This window comes from Podarcis cretensis, assembly GCF_951804945.1.
Source record: "Podarcis cretensis genome assembly, chromosome: 9".
NCBI lineage: Eukaryota > Metazoa > Chordata > Lepidosauria > Squamata > Lacertidae > Podarcis > Podarcis cretensis.
Genome location: NC_137178.1, coordinates 29,324,109 through 29,343,150, shown reverse-complemented (window position 1 = coordinate 29,343,150; position 19,042 = coordinate 29,324,109). Strand labels below are relative to the sequence as shown.

The following is a 19,042-nucleotide window of genomic DNA, read 5'->3' as shown; positions in this document are numbered from 1 at the left end:
CCTGGGAAAACGTTGCTGACAATGAAGCCTGATGTTCATGAACACCACAAAACAAGAGAGCATTACGTTTCCATAACATTCCCTTTTCAGACTAAAAATGGTTCTAGGGATATTTTCTTTTAATCCCTCAGGCTAGTGAAGGATAGATTAAAATGGGGATTAATGTTGTTCTTTGTGTGTAGTTGGAAGCAGGGAGACTCGGGACCCTTGACTTCAGATTATTTTCTTGGAAGTGGGTTGTGCTTTTCTTATAATAAAATAACCAGAAAGCTGTAAATCATGTTAAGCAAAAGTTATATGAAATGTACCTCCCCCCACCCCCAAGATCTGTTTGCAGACATAGGAGCATGGGAAACTGCCTTATACGAAGCCCAATCATTGGTCCATCTCACTCAGTATCGTCCTCAATGATTGGCGGAAGCTGTCCAGGGTTTCAAATAGGGTGTCTTTTCCAGCCCTACCTCGATATGCAGGGGGACTGAAGCTGGAACCCTCTGCATGCAAAGCAGAGGCTTTACCACTGAACTACAAACCTTCCCAAAGGTCCAGACTCTAATGCAGTGGAGATTCATGCTGGCGGGTGGGGAGAATGATTTTTTGCTAATGCTACCTTTACCCTTGGGGATGTGGGTGGCGCTGTGGGTTAAACCACAGAGCGTAGGACTTGCCGATCAGAAGGTCGGCGGTTTGAATCCCCGCAACGGGGTGAGCTCCCATTGCTCGGTCCCTGCTCCTGCCAACCTAGCAGTTCGAAAGCACGTCAAAGTGCAAGTAGATAAATAGGTACCACTCCGGCGGGAAGGTAAACGGCGTTTCCATGCGCTGCTCTGGTTCGCCAGAAGCAGCTTAGTCATGCTGGCCACATGACCCGGAAGCTGTACGCCGGCTTCCTTGGCCTATAAAGCGAGATGAGCGCCGCAACCCCAGAGTTGGCCACGACTGGACCTAATGATCAGGGGTCCCTTTACCCTACAGGTACCTTTACCCTACAGGCTCCAGTGCCACTTCCCACACAGTTCCTCACCACCCCAATCATCTGGAGAAGATTTTTAAGGGCTGTGGAAACCCAGTCCACGCGTTCACTTGAATGCATGTAGTCAAGAAATGGGAAGCAAGAGCACAATTCAGTACCCCCTCTCAGTATACCTGCACATAGCTGCTCCACTCGAGGGAGATGGCTGTGACTCAGTGGCAGAGTACCTGATCTGCATGGACAGGGTTCCAGGTTCAATCCCCAGCGTCTCCAGGAAGGGATAGGAAAGACCACTACCTGAAACCTGAAACCACAGGTATGCCAAGGCTGAGCTAGATGGACCAATGGTCTGATAGGTGGCTTCCTGTGTTCAGGCCTTGCTGCATTGAATAAGATGGTCTGAAGGGAGGTTCTAAGCGTGCTCATTCTAAGCATGCACACATGAACAAAGCTGCTGGGAAGGGAGAATCAGTGAAGACTGCCTTACCTGCTTCTCCCCAGATGCCCCTGCTGGATTGCAGCCATAAAGCTTCCCTTACCCTCTTCCCCCAGAAAGTATATATAGGAAACATAAGAAGAATTGTGCTAATTTCATCAGGTCCATCAAACCCAACATTCTTTTTACAGGAAGGGACAGGCAGATGCCCCTAAGAGGCTCCCAATAAGGGTGTGGTTGACACATATGTCGGCCATAGCATGTAAGGGAACAGCCTCTTAGTTAACAAGGGAACCTCCATGTATTATCATAGCTAATCCATTTTTGGTAGGTATGTCCTCTTTGGGAATAACATTTCAGTGGCTGCCACCACCACATTTTGTGGCAGTGAATTCTGCTTATTGCCTGTTGGACACAAGGCTCCCAGCAGAGGGACAGGGTCCTGGCAGTCTCAAATTTCTGAGGACAGACAAAATTTGTGGACCTCATGAGTGAGTAGGCTTTTGTATTCTTTCAAAAACCTGCAAACCTGTTGGACCACTGCAGACCAGTCATGGGGTGGGGAATAAATATATCTCTCCCATAGACCTTTCCAAAACCCTATTCCACCTTCATAAAAAATACTATCTTTGCCCAGTCACTGTTGCATGTGCCAGTTAAATATGATGTGTGCCCCTCTGTTCTCCCTTTTCAGAAGTGAACACCCCCTTGCCCAGCTGTATTGCCACTCAATCATGGAGCATCACCATTTTGATCAGTGCCTGATGATCCTGAATACCCCGGTAAATGATTTTCTTGTCATGTGTGTGCTGGAGGGAAACCTTGCCCAATTCACTTTTATTTTTAGTTTTGGATGGGTTCCCAGCATTATGCATTCTTAAGTATTTTTTATTCCTTTTTGGGACAAGAACGAAAAGGCAGCCCTTCTAAGAGCCACCAGGCTTTTCTCGATAAGCTTATATAAGCGCCATTGCTCATGTCAGTTTCAGTACCTATTGCCTTGGCATCAAAGCAAAAGGGGTATTTCATGCTCATTAATCCAGTTAATATTTCTGCGGAGCGAGCACTGCAGTTATAGCATCAAGTTCTGTTGGAAGGTGCACAGAGTAATTCCAAGAGGGATGCCCATCAGATATTGCTTCTTCCAGTGGTACATACCCACGGGATGTTACTTCCTCTAATGGTCTTCAAAAAGTATTGCAAAACCAAAAAAAACTCTTGAAGTTTAAACTTAGCCTGTGCATCACATCTTTTAACTGGCAGTGTAAATCCTGCTCTTCAAGGTGTTTTATGTATATTTTCTTAGGTGTGTACTGTATATCCTAAATCTGAAACAAAAGAGCACTGCTAACTGCCTCATCCCATGGTCTGCATTACACATTGTTCATTTATTTCATCATCTTCATCATCATCATATTACTACTACTCCTACTCCTACTACTCCTTCTGCTACTACCCTGCCCAATAGGCCACTGAATGTCAGCTAGTATCTAGCAACACTTTGCAGGCTGCCAAAGGGTCATATTGCCTGTTCTTTTTCATTTTAGGTATGTGTTGTTTCTTGTAGATAAGAAACAAGGTTTTTTTGCAAAGCCAAGAAAATAAATAGATTTCTCAATGAAGAACCATGTTTCCTTCTTAGAGTCTAATGGGAATCTCCTTCCATGTCACTTTCCCAGGGTAGCTTTGAAGGCACATGAGGCCTTCAGACACTGCAGCTGAGGAGGTCTGGCTCTGGTCAGCTGCCTGTATGGGACATCTTCTGGAAGCCACATGCATGCTACTTTGGGTTCCATGATGGGAAGAAAAGTGGGATATAAATATTAGAAAATCAATCAATTAATTAAAACCCTGGTGAGGTGGAGTTTTGGAGGGGGGGGTAACCTTTCCATGTGCTACCTTGCTCACAAGAAAATATAGCAGTGTGTCAAATCGACAGAACAAAAGAGAATAGGGCCCAGTTCTCATTGGTGCAAGACTTTTTAATGCACCTCTATGTGTTTCAGAGTGGAGCAACTTGGGGGTGGGGGTGGGGAAGTTTGCCAGTTCTTAAAATCTGGACAACAAAATTGTGGAGACTGACAAATTAGTGAAATGTTCTGTGTGTAATCACAAGCATTGGTTTGTTGTTGTTTCTTTTTGTGTGTGTGAAGGGCAACCAGATTCTCAGCGGCCTTTCTGTTGAGGAATACAAGGCTACCGTGAAAATGATCAAACAAGCTATTCTGGCCACAGATCTTGCCCTGTACATTAAGTAAGTTGCTCTAGCGTTATTGCAAACAGCTGCTGTTCTTGGAAAAGTCACAGTTCACCTGTGGAACATTTTCTTTCTCTCTTTCTTTCCTTTAGATTATCCTTTTTAATGCAAAAGCGTAGAATGTCTTTCTTTCAAGGTCGTTTATAAACAATAATTATCTTATAATGCTTTCAGGAGAAGAGGAGAGTTTTTTGACCTTCTGAGAAAGAAACAGTTTAACCTGGAAGACCCTTATCAAAAGGAGCTATTTTTGTAAGTGAGCAAATATAGTATCCAGCTTCTGTGTGATTTTGTTGTGTTAGCCTAGGCCAGCTATCGCAGAACTTTAGTTTCATTGAATGCTTGGGTTGGGCTACAAGAGAACAGAAAGAACTTTCTTGATGAATGGTGGTGAGCAACTGGTTTCTAATGGTTATGTAAATTTTCCACGCAATTTCCAAACAGGGTAAAACAGCCTTGACAGAATACCATATTGTTCCTTTGCAATACAGGCATTGTCCTGAAGCACTGAACTGTTAAAGTCAGTACTCCTAAGGTTATTTATTCTGCATTAGAAAGGTCAGGCTAAAGTTGTAGTAGCTCTCCCTGTAATAATGGAGTCATCACCAGTGCCATGTAACCCTGCCTTGATAGGACTGCATGTAAAAGGAGGAAACAATTCTGCATGTGACCAAATTATGTGACATCTTTGCCACTTGCTCAGCTCACCTGATCACTGTACAGTGAGTTCTGTAAACTTTTCAACTTGTTTTGCTGCTTGTTAATACGCAAGTGAATTGAAGAGCAGAGCCATTTATGGCCAAGCTGAATAAAAATTTGTCTAGTCTGCACCTGGCCACATGCCGAGGTTGTGTGAAATGCATAGATTTAGCTTCAAAACATTGATACAGTGGTACCTTGGGTTACAGATGCTTCAGGTTACAGACTCCGCTAAGCCAGAAATAGTACCTCAGGTTAATAACTTTGCTTCAGGATGAGAACAGAAATCGCACGGCAGTGGCACGGCAGCAGCGGGAGGCCCCATTAGCTAAAGTGGTACCTCAGGTTAAGAACAGTTTCAGGTTAAGAACGGACCTCCAGAACGAATTAAGTTCTTAACCCGAGGTACCACTGTACTCCATAAAACTCCTTAAGGCCTTTGCATTCTCAGTGAGACAGGGATTTAAAACAGCCCATCGTCAGCAGCACTGGAGTTATTTAGGAACTGGAAAGTGATTGGAATATCCTGTTCTAGTGATAAAGCCAAAACAAAGATTGGATTTTGGGTTGGCAATCCTAGTCTAGAATTACATCGGGGGGAGGGAGTATCTAATCATATATATTAATAGTTACCTCAGGTGTTGAATTATGAATGGTATGTAAAAAAAATCTTTAAAATCCCAAGAGGGAGACATCAGCATGTTTGTGGGAACCTCAAGGTTTGCAGAAGTAGAAAAATCAAACCCCCCACCAAACCAGCATAGGGCAATGGTGACTGGGCAAGTTCAGTGGCCACAGAATGCTAAGTGTCTGTTGGCAAGGAGGAGGTGTCAGAATTCCGTGCCGGTCAGAGGTATGTGCCTATCTCTTCAGGCACCGGCTGAATTCTTTTGACCTCCCTCCGGCGACTCCCGGCAGGAAAAACACACGAGGTCCGTTCCAGCGATTTTCCTCAGGCTGTGAGAAAAACACACCAACTGCTCTCCTCCTCCCTGCTCTCCAGCATATCCCCAGGGAGGGGAATCAGACACAGACAGAAATGAGTCTACATGTTTTATTCCTGTCTTTCACTTCAGTACAGAGAAAACATGTCTGCTCTCTTCAACAAACAGAGAGAAACTCCAAACTCCACCCATGTACATCCTGTACAGGTCATATGACACACACACTGAGCTAACATCCGGTGCTCAGTACAGAATGGACTGTCCCTTTGTTTCCATGGCAACAGTCACATACATCCTGTCTGGCTTTGCAGCCACACGCAGCTGACTGAGCTGCTGGAGCCTTTGCTTGCTGCAGCATTGCTGCTTTAGAATAACAGGAGGAATGGAATGGAGTATCTGATAAAAGGCTGGCTGGCTGGCTGGAACACGGAACAGGAATACTCCGTATTACATTTTTAATAATAATAGTAATTCAAAGTCCTATTTGTTACTAGCTGATTTTAATTACTTGCAACAATGTTATGGTTCCTTTGCCATTTATGAAAAACAGATTGGGCTTTGTTTTAGCATTTATTTTACATGATTTTGCATACCATACCCATTTTTATTCTGCTGCCAAGATGCAATGCTTTTTATAATGCATAAAATCTTGGCTTCATGGTTTCTACAGGGCAATGCTGATGACTGCATGTGATTTGTCAGCAATAACAAAGCCGTGGCCTGTTCAGCAACGGGTAAGTAACTGCCAAAGGCCTGTCCAAATCTACAAAAAGGCAGCCCACAGTTTCCTTGAGCATTTGTTCCCACTAAACTTCCTCCCGTTTTAACTTATTGCCTCATGTATCAACTTAAAACAAAACAAAGATGAAATTTGTTATACCAAGGAAGATCAGCAGCCTCTTGTTTCTTGCACAAATATTGATTGCCAGCGACTGAAAGCTTCAAAAGAAGGATTACTATGGGAAACCTGGCAAAGGAGTGATACCGTACAAACAGGCATTGCAAAAGAGATTGCAAAAGAATCCTTGGAAAACTGGCATCCTTTGGGGGATGGGTATTGAATTCTGCATAAACCAGATGAGAATGTTAAGCAAGAAGTTCTAAATATTTCATTGATTTTATTTGTTTGTTTATGAGTAGCAGAACAATCTGAACCCCCTCACGCCGAACTGAACTGCCCCTTGCCAGCTGCCACCAACAGAGTGCCAACCCCCCCCCCTTATGTGTTGGAGGCCCTCTGACAGTACCCCGCTGGCAATACCCCTGCCAGCGAGGGACATTGGAAAGGGGGCTTGATCCCAAGCTAAGCTTACTGCCAGTGTGTGACGGCATCAGAGTTGACTCACCCATTAGGCAGGGTGAATCAGTTGCCTCAGGTGATGGAAGTTCAAGAAGTGACCCTCCGCCCATCCCACTGCTGCCTCCTCAGCCAGAATGCCCCCTATCTGAGTGTTCCGACAGTGGTTGAAGTGGTGGGGTAGACAGGAGGCAGCACATTCCCGTTTCGTTTCAGGTGGTGAAATGGGCTGAGCTGCCAATCACTCTTCTAGTGTGGAGCTGGTATAGAGATCAGGTTAAATTATTCTTGCCTTCCCTTCCACGGTTGGCAAGTGGTGAGGGTTTTGATTGCACCCGTAGTTATTGTATAAATTGTTACTTCAACTTGTTTGGATATAAATGTATTTTTTATTTCTGGACACTGTTGCTGTCTTTCTTGGCCATTTCTGACAGAATAATTGCATATTTATTGCATCTGCTTATATATTAGTATTATAAAATTTTGTTGAAACACACTCTGAGATCTTTGTCTTTTAACTTGCAGATAGCTGAACTTGTAGCTACAGAATTCTTTGACCAAGGTGATAAGGAGAGAAAAGAACTCAATATAGAACCAACAGTAAGTAGAAGAACCATCTTTAAACAACATGGTTGTTGTTGTTTTTTTACCGAAAATTCATTTGTATCAAAATTTACACCTCCTCTATCATCTGAAAATCATATTCACTTAGGCCTGTATCCAGTGAACTAATCTCATTAGTACAAGACTTCAGCCTGTGCAACCCACCCACCAACATGCGAATTGGGGGAACTCTCAGTAAAACTTTTGGGGAACACACATGGGTAGTCAACATGGGGGGAAAGTCCTTGGACTAACAGGATGACTTTCTGGGATATAACCCCTGTATTATCTACCAATTATAGCTGAGTAGTTAATGTTTCGCAGTAGTTAGTTTCACAAAGAAGTAAGCATTTTCTGCTAATAGTATGGGAAGTAGCATTAATGGAGAAGCAAAGTATTTTGCAGCCATTTCCATCTACATACTTACAGTTGCATCAGCTTTCTCTCTGTCTAGAGGTCTGTTCATGTGACCTGGAAGTGGTCATTTCAAGCTCAGAGGTCCCACTTTCAGTGTTATTCTGAACTGTTGTATCCTCACAAGAAACTTAGGAGGCAGATTGTTGCAATTCCCATTTTACAGATAGAAGAACTGAAGCTGAGAGAAAGTAACTTTCCTAAGGCTACTTAGGGAAACTTGGACTGAGATGGGATTTGAACCCAGGACAACCTCTTTGAGGCCAGTACTGACTATAATGATGGCTTATTAGCATGCCCTGTGATGTATGTATGTATGTATGTATGTATGTATGTTGAATTTTTATATCATTCATATATATATATATATATATATATGCAGTGTACAAATTACAAAACATCGCTGAATTGAGCCACATTTTGGCAAGTGGTCTTGCTTCAAAGTGAACTTTGTTTGATTTTTCAGGATTTAATGAACCGTGAAAAGAAAAACAAAATCCCCAGCATGCAAGTTGGATTCATTGATGCCATCTGCTTGCAGCTCTATGAGGTACCATATATGGAGCGGCCTGTAGAATGAGAGTGTTTGCATCTGTGTCATCTGCCAATGTTGTCTTCAAATCTGTGCTTTCTCTTCAAAATCATTCTATGCAGATCTGGCTGTGGGAAGTGGGGTTGCACAATCAAGTTTCACATCCTTTAATGGGACTTCTTTGGCTTTCCTACAAAGGAAAGACTGCTGAGCAAGGACCCATACACAATAAAATAATCAAGCAAGATCTCTGAAATATTGTAAAGGGATTTCTCTCTATTTACTGCTAATGGGTCTGTTCGTATGATTTTGCCTGAAGTGGGTGGGTATCTGGAATTTGACCAAAGAACCTCGTGTTCTTTTATTTCAGGGATGATGAATCTTTGGTCCTCCAGGTGATATTGGGAGTACATCTCCCATCATGCATGACCATTGGCTGTGCTGGCTGATGGGAGCTGGAGTCCAGCAACCCAGGAGTGGCACAGGTTCCCAAATCTGTGGATATAGCCTTGAAAGGTGCAGTTCCTGTGTAGGAATGATGTGGCACTAATGCAGGCCATGGGATAAGCCTGGCTAGCTTCCTGCAGGCAGTTTGAGGCAGCCTTGTGGCATGCAGAGAGGGGGAATCTGCCTTCCTCCAGATCCACTGCCATTTGTGGACTGCACCTCTCAGCCAGGAGTATGCTGGGAAGCTGCTTCTTGGATGTTTTGTGTGTGCTCAGTTCCCAATATATTCTGTGAAACTGCTAAACTCTAAGGAAGAGAAGTCCCCTTCCCCTTTCTTAGGTTTTGATGGGTCTGATTTGCTTTTCCATTTGCAGGCGATGACACACATCTCAGAAGCCTGCTATCCTTTGCTGGAGGGCTGCAGAAAGAACAGGCAGAAATGGCAGGCATTAGCCGAACAGCAAGAAACCAACCTGATCAATGGAGAAAGCAATCAGCCCAAACGGAACTGAGATAGCACTTCGTTAGGAATGCTGGTTTACAAAGAAGCTATTTATATATAGTGATTTGGAGATACTTAAATGTTTTGCTAGACACTGTACGAAATAGGTGTATAATTTGCCACTGCTGTATTTTAAAAGAACAAGGAGACATATATTTTTGCACAGCATTCGGAAGCGTAACATAAACGTTTTTGTGTATGATGTATCATAGTTGTATATTTCCAATATTCCGTTTATTTGAGGGAGAACGAGGTCTGCACTTAGCAGGTCCAGTTTGCTCTGCTCAGCTTTGTAAGACGGTACAGAAGAGGAGAGTTTCTAGGACTGCTGTTCTCAGTTGTACATAGTTGTTTAGTTTCAGTCAATGGCCAGTACTTTAAAACGATTACCACATTTAGCACCTTTTTCATCCTTTTGTGTTGTCTGTTTCTGTAAGTGTAAATAATGAGAGCGCAGTGTTGCCTTTGGGAGCCTGAGAAACATGGAGGAGCTTAGTGGTCAGTGTTCACTATGGGAGCTGCTGAATCCAATATCTCTTTATTCCAAAGAAAGTCAGGGCTTGAAGCACAGTATCTTGAGAGAATATATTGCGTCTGTGCCTTTTCCTGTTGTGAGAGTGCTTCACCTTAAATGAACTTGAGCTGTTAATTACCCAGCAGTCCCAGGCTGCTGGTAAAGATCTATAGATGGAACTGCCTGACATTTCTTAAAGCATTGTAGCTCAAAAGTGCAGTTGTCTGAAGAAGACATCAAAGTCAAGAGAAATGGGGAATGGAGACAGATGGAAGAGAGACTGTGTAGACATTGGGGCTACTTTCAATGAGATGGGATCATCCCACTGCAAACAAGCTTCAATGCTATCCTGCCTACTGAAATCATGGAATGGGGAGTGACCTGAAGCTGGCAGCGATGTGAGTGAGTGAAGAAAACTAGGCTCGGCCCAGAACTTAAGAATTGCTCTGGATATTGTAAAACTGAATCAAATTAAAGAGATCAGAGCTGAGAAATAGCCAAGGCTACTTAAAAACAACTGCTCATAATTGCAAAGAGGTTTTTATGAGTGAATTTTGGAAAGAAGAATGCTTTTGGTTTTTCATAAGACCATTTGACTTGGAACAAGCATAACCGCAGAGTACTGAAGCAGAAAGCAGAAATGGAAACAGCTGAGAATACTTCAGGGAGCTTACAACGATAACTTTAAAGAAGTCAACGAGTATTAGTTCGACGTAGACAAAACAAATCTTAAAATACCATCTCACTGCCTGCAACCAATAATGTTACCATGTCAAAAATGAGATTTTTGTCTGGTAGTGTTTATTTGTGGATACAACTTTAGCCGTACCCAGATGTTTGTAAAGATGATTTTCACATGTGTAATACTTTTTTAGGACAAACTAGCAGCAAGCAAGCACACCTGTCAAATACATTGCATTGATTTTTGCGCAGTTATCTGAAAAGTTGCACTTTTGGGATTGGGGTTTGTCAGGGAGGGTACAACTGCCATCATAGCTCTCAAAGTAGGAACAAGGCTTTCTGCCAAAGGATCCAGAACATTCCTCAACATCCCAAATGAATAGGAGCTGCTTTTACCTCTATTTTAGGAATAGCTGGCAGAGTCACTAACCTGTGTGATGTTTGACTGCAATCTGAAAATGCAGGCCCAAAACCACTTCCATCTGTCCCATGAAAGGGACTGTTGGCCTCACAATTGGGGCTTTCAAATGCAGTCAAAAGAGGTCAAGAAATCTGACAATGGAAACAGGTTCTCCATTGTTAGATTTTTGCCACTTCTTTTTTTATGAACTGGGAGATACTCTTCAGTTGTGTGGTATTCATGGTAATTTTGGGACATGGAGCATCTGTATATGCTCACACAGGTACAAAAATGTGCCACATACTGAAGCTGTAATGTTTGTTCATTAAAAGTATTATCTGGCCGACTTCATATATTTTCCTTATCCAAGAACTAAAGGCCTGCTGCATGTTCAGAAGAATCATGTGTTCCAGTCCTTCTGTAATTGTGCCACTTTTCCATGAGATATATTATGTGGCCGACCATATATAAAAAACCCAACTCCCTGTGCATAGACAACTGGCACATCAGGAGGGAGAGTAGGCCTAAAATGTTCTCCTTGACATGCTAGATTTTCCATGTGCAGGGGTTGTTTTTTTTTATGGGAGTGCTTTCAAACATTCAGCCTCGAACACTCCAGGAAGGGCTGAATTTTCTGCTTTGTCTCATGCTGTTTCTGTACATTTGGATTGTACGTAAGGCAGGTTCAACTACTCCACCAAAACAGTTGCCATTTAAGGCAGTAACCTTAGGATCTGAAGTACCAGCAAAGCAGACTCAACATCCTTGTTCAACATTATCCCCAGAGGATCAATCAATTGCAATCTTTTGACCACTGTGTATAGCTTGTGCGTATAAGGAGATGAAGACCACATTCAGCCTCCTTTCCTCAAGACTAGATCATCCACACATCATCATGGAGATCAATCTGCTTTTCCAGAGCACAATAAGTACAGGACAGACGCAAGCACAATACATTGTTCCAAAGTGGGCTGCATTGTTGATTAGACATATTGAAAAATTCGCTTTGCCTGGTCATCCGAAGGCCAGGAGCAGAAATCACACAAGCAAATAAGTGGTATTCCCTGTCTCTGTTTTCTTAGTCTGCAAATGTCACATTAATAATTATATTATTTTCTGTGTTGTTTTTGACATTTATATACCATTGCAGTGTGTTGAAATTAATTACATAATTAATCATGTAGGTTTTGGCCCTGGCAGATAGCAAGATGAATAACTTAGGTTTTAGTGGAAGGCAGAATGAAGTGGAATGGAAACAACGCTGATTGTAATGAGCCCAGGATGGGATGGAAATTTCTGTTTCCTTCCATCACTTCTGTTGAAAGTGCCAGATAAATCAGGTCAAGCAAAACACACTTGGCAACTCAGTGTGAAGATGATAAGAAAAACAGGAGCAACCTATATGGCAGAGATCTTACCAATGGCTGTAGCATCATAGAATTGTATATGCGTTGGTAAGCTGGCGGAAAGAAACCTATGTGGAGTATTGTGTTTTTAAAAAAGCAATACTCTAAAATAATTTGTAGTAATTTGGTATATAAACCAACAGTCATGTGAATGCAACCACGCAAACAATATAATATCACGATAGGCTCACCAATACAATATCCCTAATGATGCAAACAGCATCCATCAATATAAAGGTCTAATTTCCATGCGTGTGGACTTTTAGTAGTTCACCTGAAGCTTTTCTTACTGAGAATCACATAGAGAGGGGGAAAGCTTGATAGAGCTGGATGACTGAATATCTAGCAGCAAATTGTAGGTTTATTGCTGGCAGGGATCTGAACCGAATTCACTTTTGTGCAGGGTAGAATTAATAATTTCAGTTGGGCTGTGTGTATGCAGCCATGTGCAATAAAAACAAATAAACCTGAAATGTTAGTTTAAGTGTGGGTGGTCAAGACGTGCCTTTCTGCAAATTAGCAAGTTGGCTGAAGTCGGCGAGTGTGTTGCAGCATTTAGTTGGTTCAGCAAAAGACTTCCTTTCTGCTTTGTCTCAATAACCACTGAAAAAATGATATGCACACTCACACATTCACAGACGATAAAAATAATAAGAAACCACATGCTTGACCTTTTTAATAACTGCCTGTTTGTACTGTTGATGATCAATATAATCTCATCAGCCCTCAGTGCCCAGGAGCACTTTGAAGTTAAGTAGGTCGCCCCATGCTGCTGGCAGATCAGGGCAGAGAGAGGACGGCTGAATAGCAGTGCACATTTCCCCAGAGTGGAACATTTTAATATTGCCTGATGGCTTTATTTGACATAGTAGTCAATGCTTTTATATTCAAGCTTAGTTACTCTTTGTTCCATATGTTACACATGTCCCTTCTGAACTACCATGTCAAATACAGTCCTCTAAAATGGGTCTCTCTCTCTCTCTCTGATAGATTTGCATGGAGAATTCCCTGTACAGTGGTACCTTGGAAGTCGAACGGAATCTGTTCTGGAAGTCCGTTTGACTTCCAAAACTTTCGGAAACCAAGGCACAGCTTCCGATTGGCTGCAGGAAGCTTCTGCAGCCAATCGGAAGCCACAGAAGTCTTGTCAGATGTTCAGGTTCCAAAGAACATTCAAAAACCGGAACTATCACTTCTGGTTTTCGATTGTCTGGGAGACAAAACGTTCGACTCCCAAGGCGCTTGAAAACCAAGGTACAACAGTACAGTGGTACCTCAGGATGCGTATGGGATCCGTTCCGGAGCCCCATTCGCATCCTGAAGCGAACACAACCCGCGACTGTGCATGCACGGGTTGCGATTCACCGCTTCCGCACATGCGCGTGATGTCATTTTCACTATCTGTGCATGCGCGAGCGGCAAAACCCGGAAGTAACACGTTCCGTTACTTCCAGGTCGCCACAGAGCGCAACCCGAAAGCGCTCAACCTGAAGCAACTTCAGCCCGAGTTATGACTGTACTAAATTGTTATGAAAATAATTTGTACTGCAATCCTATCCTCAGAAGTTAGCCTCAGTGAATTCAATAGGACTTATCCTCGGATAATAACAATACTTTTATTATTTGTACCCTGCCCATCTGTCTGGGTGGCCCCAGCCGCTCTGGGTGACTTCTAGCTGATAAAAAACATAATAAAGCTTCAGACATTAAAAACTACCCTATACAGGGCTGCCTTCAGATGTCTCCTAAAAATTGTATAGTTATTTATCTCCTTGACATCTGATAGGAGGGCATTTCACAGGGTGGGTGCCACTACCGAGAAGGCCCTCTGCCTGGTTCCCTGTAACCTCACTTCTGGCAGTGAGGGAACAACTAGAAGGCCCTCGGAGCTGGACCTCTGTGTCCAGGCTACACAATGGGGGTGGAGACATTTCTTCAGATATACAGGGCCAAGGCCATTTAAGTAAGTGTGTATTGGGTTGTATTCTTAACTGAGTAATCCTGGACACATGTTGGCACTTAGTTTATATAATCAGAGTAGTTAAAGAACAGTAAGTGGATATTTTCTATAACAGCTCTTCATGGAAGTAAATTCCCACAGTGCTGATATAAGCATTGCTTTTCATCTAGTTAACAATCTCAGTAATCCTAATGATCACTAACATGGATTAGGTACTACACCACTGTTTAAATATTGTTCTGAAGAGTGGTAAGAGGGCTTTGATCTCCCTGATCCTGTGCTCAAAAACATTGTTCAGGCTTTGCAGGGTAACAATTCCCAACTAAGTTATTCTGTGAGTGTTCCTCACAGTTATGGAAAACAGTTTATATGTAGCCACAGATGATGCAGAATGGAGATATTGACTTTAGAGGCCCATTGAAGCATGTCCATAGTATTTGCTCCTGTGCATAGCATTAGAGCACATGTATATGTTGTTATAAATGGATCTTAAATCTATTTCTGGTTCTGAAAAGCTGCCATTGATTCAGGGATAATTTGTCCCCAAGGACAAATGGTGAAGAAAGACTAAAATAATTTAATTAGATATTGGTCTCAAAATTCTATAGAATCTCGTTGCTCTGTGTACTGTAAGCTTATTTTTTAAATGATTTGCAAAGAAAGCAGAAATCACTTGGAAATGTAATATGTTCATACCTAAGAAATGTGTTGATTTTTTAAGAACTGAACTCAAAGGCAAAATTTGCATTCTGTAAGTTTTTGTTGACAGGGAGGAACTGATTGCACATCTAGATTTGTGAGGTGTAGATATGTATATGAAACTGTGGGTAGGGATGATCCCAAAGACAATACCCAATGTTCTGGGTATGTTCCAGACAGGCAATAGTGTTTCATTGTGAACGTAACCATTTGCTTATGGGTGTTTACTGCCAAAGAGTAGTACTCCTCAAAATGATGGGCACTCAAGGGAAAGCCATCATGCACATAAACCTTTTTGATTTCTCAGGAGTCGAAAACACTTAATAACGTACAACTTAAATTTGCAGTGATTTTTTGTAAAAAAAATATATTGAATATGTGGCGTTTGATTTGTGATGGTTCTTTTACAGATGCGAATGAGGATGGGGAGAAATTCATATAGTTTGCATTTTAATTCATGTAATTTGTACTTCCCAAACTACATTCACACTTCTCCAAATTTTCTGAAACTTCTCTAAACCAAAAAAAAAAAAGCATTAAAATTGTGTTTTTAAGGAAAGCTGTGCTTAAAAATGCATATGTTGCCGAGAATAATCTGCAATAATGCATTATATTGGAGAAAACTGCTTGGAAAAATATGTACAAAATGTATATATTAGGAGAAATTTGCATGAAAAAATGTCTAAATCTTCAGGTATAGAATTAAAAAAAGAATCATAAAATAGCAAACTGCTGCAAAAATCAAGTGAACTGAATTTAAGATTGGAAAAGTGAGGGAAACCAAAACTGACAGGTTCACCCATCGCAACATGCAAGTAATTATTTGATCTTGCAGTCATCTAATGATGACCATGCATTTGTAGAAAGGGCCTTAAAATTAAAGTCATGACTTTGCTGCCATTTCCAAAGTGTATGCTTTAGGTTAGAGCTGCGTGTTGAGGCTTTAAACATTGAAAGACGTCATCAGCATTATTTTGATACTAGACTTGATGCACACTGTTTGATACAGAATATGGTCATCAGAAAGTTGATGTGAAAACTTTCCTTAAAAGAGGTCTGTTGCAGATGACTTGTATGAGTACCATGGCTTAAAAATAACTGTTAGAAAGCAATTCAGCTGAATAGCTGGATCCAATTAACTGAATACAATAAGCTATTTTATTTGATGGTATAAGGTTTGTCGGATTTCTTGCTTGTACATAAGGTCTTACGATTCCCATTACAAACTCTGGACCAAATCCTTGACTGCAGTAAAATTCACCCAACTGTTTTGATATAGTCACTCTGCCCAGTGACTCCAGTGGAATTGTAAACGAAGTTAGAATTTAACTTCTCTGTAGATACACAGGACACAGACCATGTAAGTGTTTCTTAAGAATGTAGTGAAAACACTGTACATAGTTTTGAAATATATTACTTTTATAGTTTAACTCTGTAGAAATTCCTAACACGTTGTCACTCGGTGTGTTGATAATTTTCTGCCTTTTTGAAACATTTGAACAAATATATATAGTTTCTGAGCACAGTATTTTTGTACTAGGCCAAGTCATGGATTATGTATTTGGTGTTTTCTTTTAAAGTCATATTTAACTCTGGAGGGGTCCTGGGTCCTTGGTTCTGTTATCTTAGAGTCACAAACACTCTTTATTTAAACCAGTTAAGAGACTTATCCCTTCTCCACCCCCACAAAATGTACTATACAGTCTGGGAGAGAAAATACACATTTAAGTAACTTACTCTCCAACTGCTACTCCAGTAACTTTTTGCTTTTTATTGTACCATTTTCCATGCTTTCTACAATAAATGCAAGAAGAGAACTGTTTCACTTGGGTCATTGTAAACACTCAAAAAGCAACTTCCATTTATTGGCCATCTTTCATCTAATGGCATACAGTCGACCTAGAATGTGTCCTACTTATAGTCTGGTTTATCTTTGGGTGTGTAAAATCCTAGATAAGTAGAAGTTCAGACAACTAATACAGAGGGTATTTCAAGTTCCTGGCAAGGAGAGAGTATCTTCACTTTTTTGGAAACTGGATTACCAAGTTTTAAATGGCAGGTACTTGACTATATTGAAGGTTACACTGATTATTGCTGAATAGTGGGTAATTTTGGTACAGTACTTTGTTTCACAATAGCCTCTTGTTAAGTGAAAAATGCTTGCAGGGTGTTTCTTAAAAGTTGGTGACCACGAGGGGGCACTAAAGCTGCACCTACAAGTACAAAGCTTGTTTACAGATTACATCTGCAAGGTTTGCAATTACCTCTTACATTACAAGTTTATGAGTAGAAATCTAGACAAGCAAATTCAAATTCCATGCCCACCAAAACAAAACAAAAATCGAACACATATATAAAACAAAATTAAGTGACTTAACGAGACAGAGAAAAATGCTCCACTTTAAAATTTGTTGAGTTGCAGCAGCATCAATAAGTAGAGGGTGGCGCTGTGGGTTAAACCACAGAGCCTAGGGCTTGCCGATCAGAAGGTTGGCGGTTCGAATCCCCGCAACGGGGTGAGCTCGGTCCCTGCTGCTGCCAACCTATCAGTTCGAAAGCATGTCAAAGTGCAAGTAGATACAGTGGTGCCCCGCAAGATGAACGCATCGCAAGACGGAAAACCCGCTAGACGAAAGGGTTTTCGGTTTTGGAGGCGCTTCGCAAAACGAATTTCCCTATGGGCTTGCTTCGCAAGACGAAAATGTCTTGCGAGCTCCTGCGGGTTTTCCCCCCCTTTTCCCTCCTTTTCCTAAGCCGCTAAGCCGCTTATCAGCTGATCCGCTGATAAGCCGCTTAACAGCTGATCGCTAAAAGCCGCTAAACTGCTAATAGCGCTAATCCGCTAAACTGTCAATGGGCTTGCTTCGCAAGACGAAAAAACCGCTATACGAAGAGCCTCATGGAACGGATTAATTTCGTCTTGCGAGGCACCACTGTAATAGGTACTGCTCCGGCGGGAAGGTAAACTGTGTTTCCATGCACTGCTCTGGTTCGCCAAAAGCGGCTTAGTCCTGCTGGCCACATGACCCGGAAGCTGTACGCTGGCTCCCTCGGCCAGTAAAGCGAGATGAGCGCCGCAACCCCAGAGTCGTCCGCGACTGGACCTAATGGTCAGGGGTCCCTTTATCTTTACCTTTTATCCTGCACTTTGCTCAGAGCTCTGGTCCCCCCATCCCACAATTCAAATCAAGCTCAGGGAAAGAAAGGATTTTTGCATGTTTGCAGCAGCTATGCACAGAGCTGATTGGCTGAAACTGGTTATGTCACTGACCTATGAAAAATAGGGATGATAGGCCTAAATATCCCTGATCTAAGGATGGGGAATCTCTCTGTCTGACTCATGAGATTCTTCCTCAGGCCTCTCCCATCACTAGCCCTGATTTCCACCGTCAAATGTGTTTGTCTGACTGGAACTTCCATCAAAACCTTTTTCCTAGGGTTTCCATTTGCTTCCAGTGCCCTTTCTCGTTACCACCTCCCAAATATGTAACACTTTGTTGCAGGTCCCACTTGCAGATGATAAATTCAGATATAAGAAAGTACAGAATTCATGAACGTGGCAGTAAAACAAAGATGATATTGGTTAAAGCCAAGATAACCTTCCTATTGCCAAACTTACAGAGAGGCACTTCCATGAGCATTCACCTCTGACAACCCTGAAAATGAATCTAATCTTAACACTGCAGAAGAAATGAATAAAACTGCTCTCAACCAATCCCAGGTTTCCCCAATGCACTTCCTTTTCTTCCCTTTGTTTTTGTACTCTTTTCCTTTCTTTGTCCCCACTGCAATGAATAGCAGTGCCCAAATAACACAGGGAGTCACCCCCTGACCTTTTGTGATGCCCCTTTTCCTACTTCCTTAGAAGGCCTGGAGTCTTACCAGAACAGTTAGACCCTGTGACCCCACTGACCACACCCTAACAACCTCCTAGCTGCCCTACCAGGTCTTGTGGGCACCAGCCACCACTGGCTAGGACAGGCCGTGAGTTGGTCTCTCTATGACACACAGTAACGTAGTGGCAAATTCAAAATGGCAGGGTTCCTTCGTGATAGTCACAATAATAGTTGAATCGTGCATATGTTCCCTGTGTTGTCTTTCAGCCAGATCTATTTTCTGTACACACACGCAAATGATTTGGAGTGCTCCAATATCTTCTTTCGGAGCAACTTAAGTTGCGTTTTCCATGAAGTTCCATGCACATAACCAAACTTGCACATCTTTCTCTTGAAATTGAAGCACCTTGCATTTTCTCTGTTCCTAATTGCCTATATAATG

General features: G+C 42.0%; 1 protein-coding gene across 9 annotated transcripts in view; it reads left to right on the top strand.

The window, feature by feature from the left end:
* The window catches only part of PDE5A (phosphodiesterase 5A), a 94,916-nt gene extending 78,335 nt beyond the window's left edge, over positions 1 to 16,581 (top strand). For all 9 annotated transcript variants that reach the window (XM_079990379.1, XM_079990375.1, XM_079990373.1 and 6 more), the window contains exons 15-21: positions 2,104 to 2,191; positions 3,563 to 3,663; positions 3,841 to 3,918; positions 5,980 to 6,043; positions 7,132 to 7,206; positions 8,090 to 8,173; positions 8,977 to 16,581. In XM_079990379.1, coding sequence (XP_079846505.1) covers positions 2,104 to 2,191; positions 3,563 to 3,663; positions 3,841 to 3,918; positions 5,980 to 6,043; positions 7,132 to 7,206; positions 8,090 to 8,173; positions 8,977 to 9,114 — 628 coding nt within the window. In that variant the 3' untranslated portion in view covers positions 9,115 to 16,581. The remainder of the gene's footprint in view (positions 1 to 2,103; positions 2,192 to 3,562; positions 3,664 to 3,840; positions 3,919 to 5,979; positions 6,044 to 7,131; positions 7,207 to 8,089; positions 8,174 to 8,976) is intronic.
* Positions 16,582 to 19,042: the final 2,461 nt, after the last annotated feature.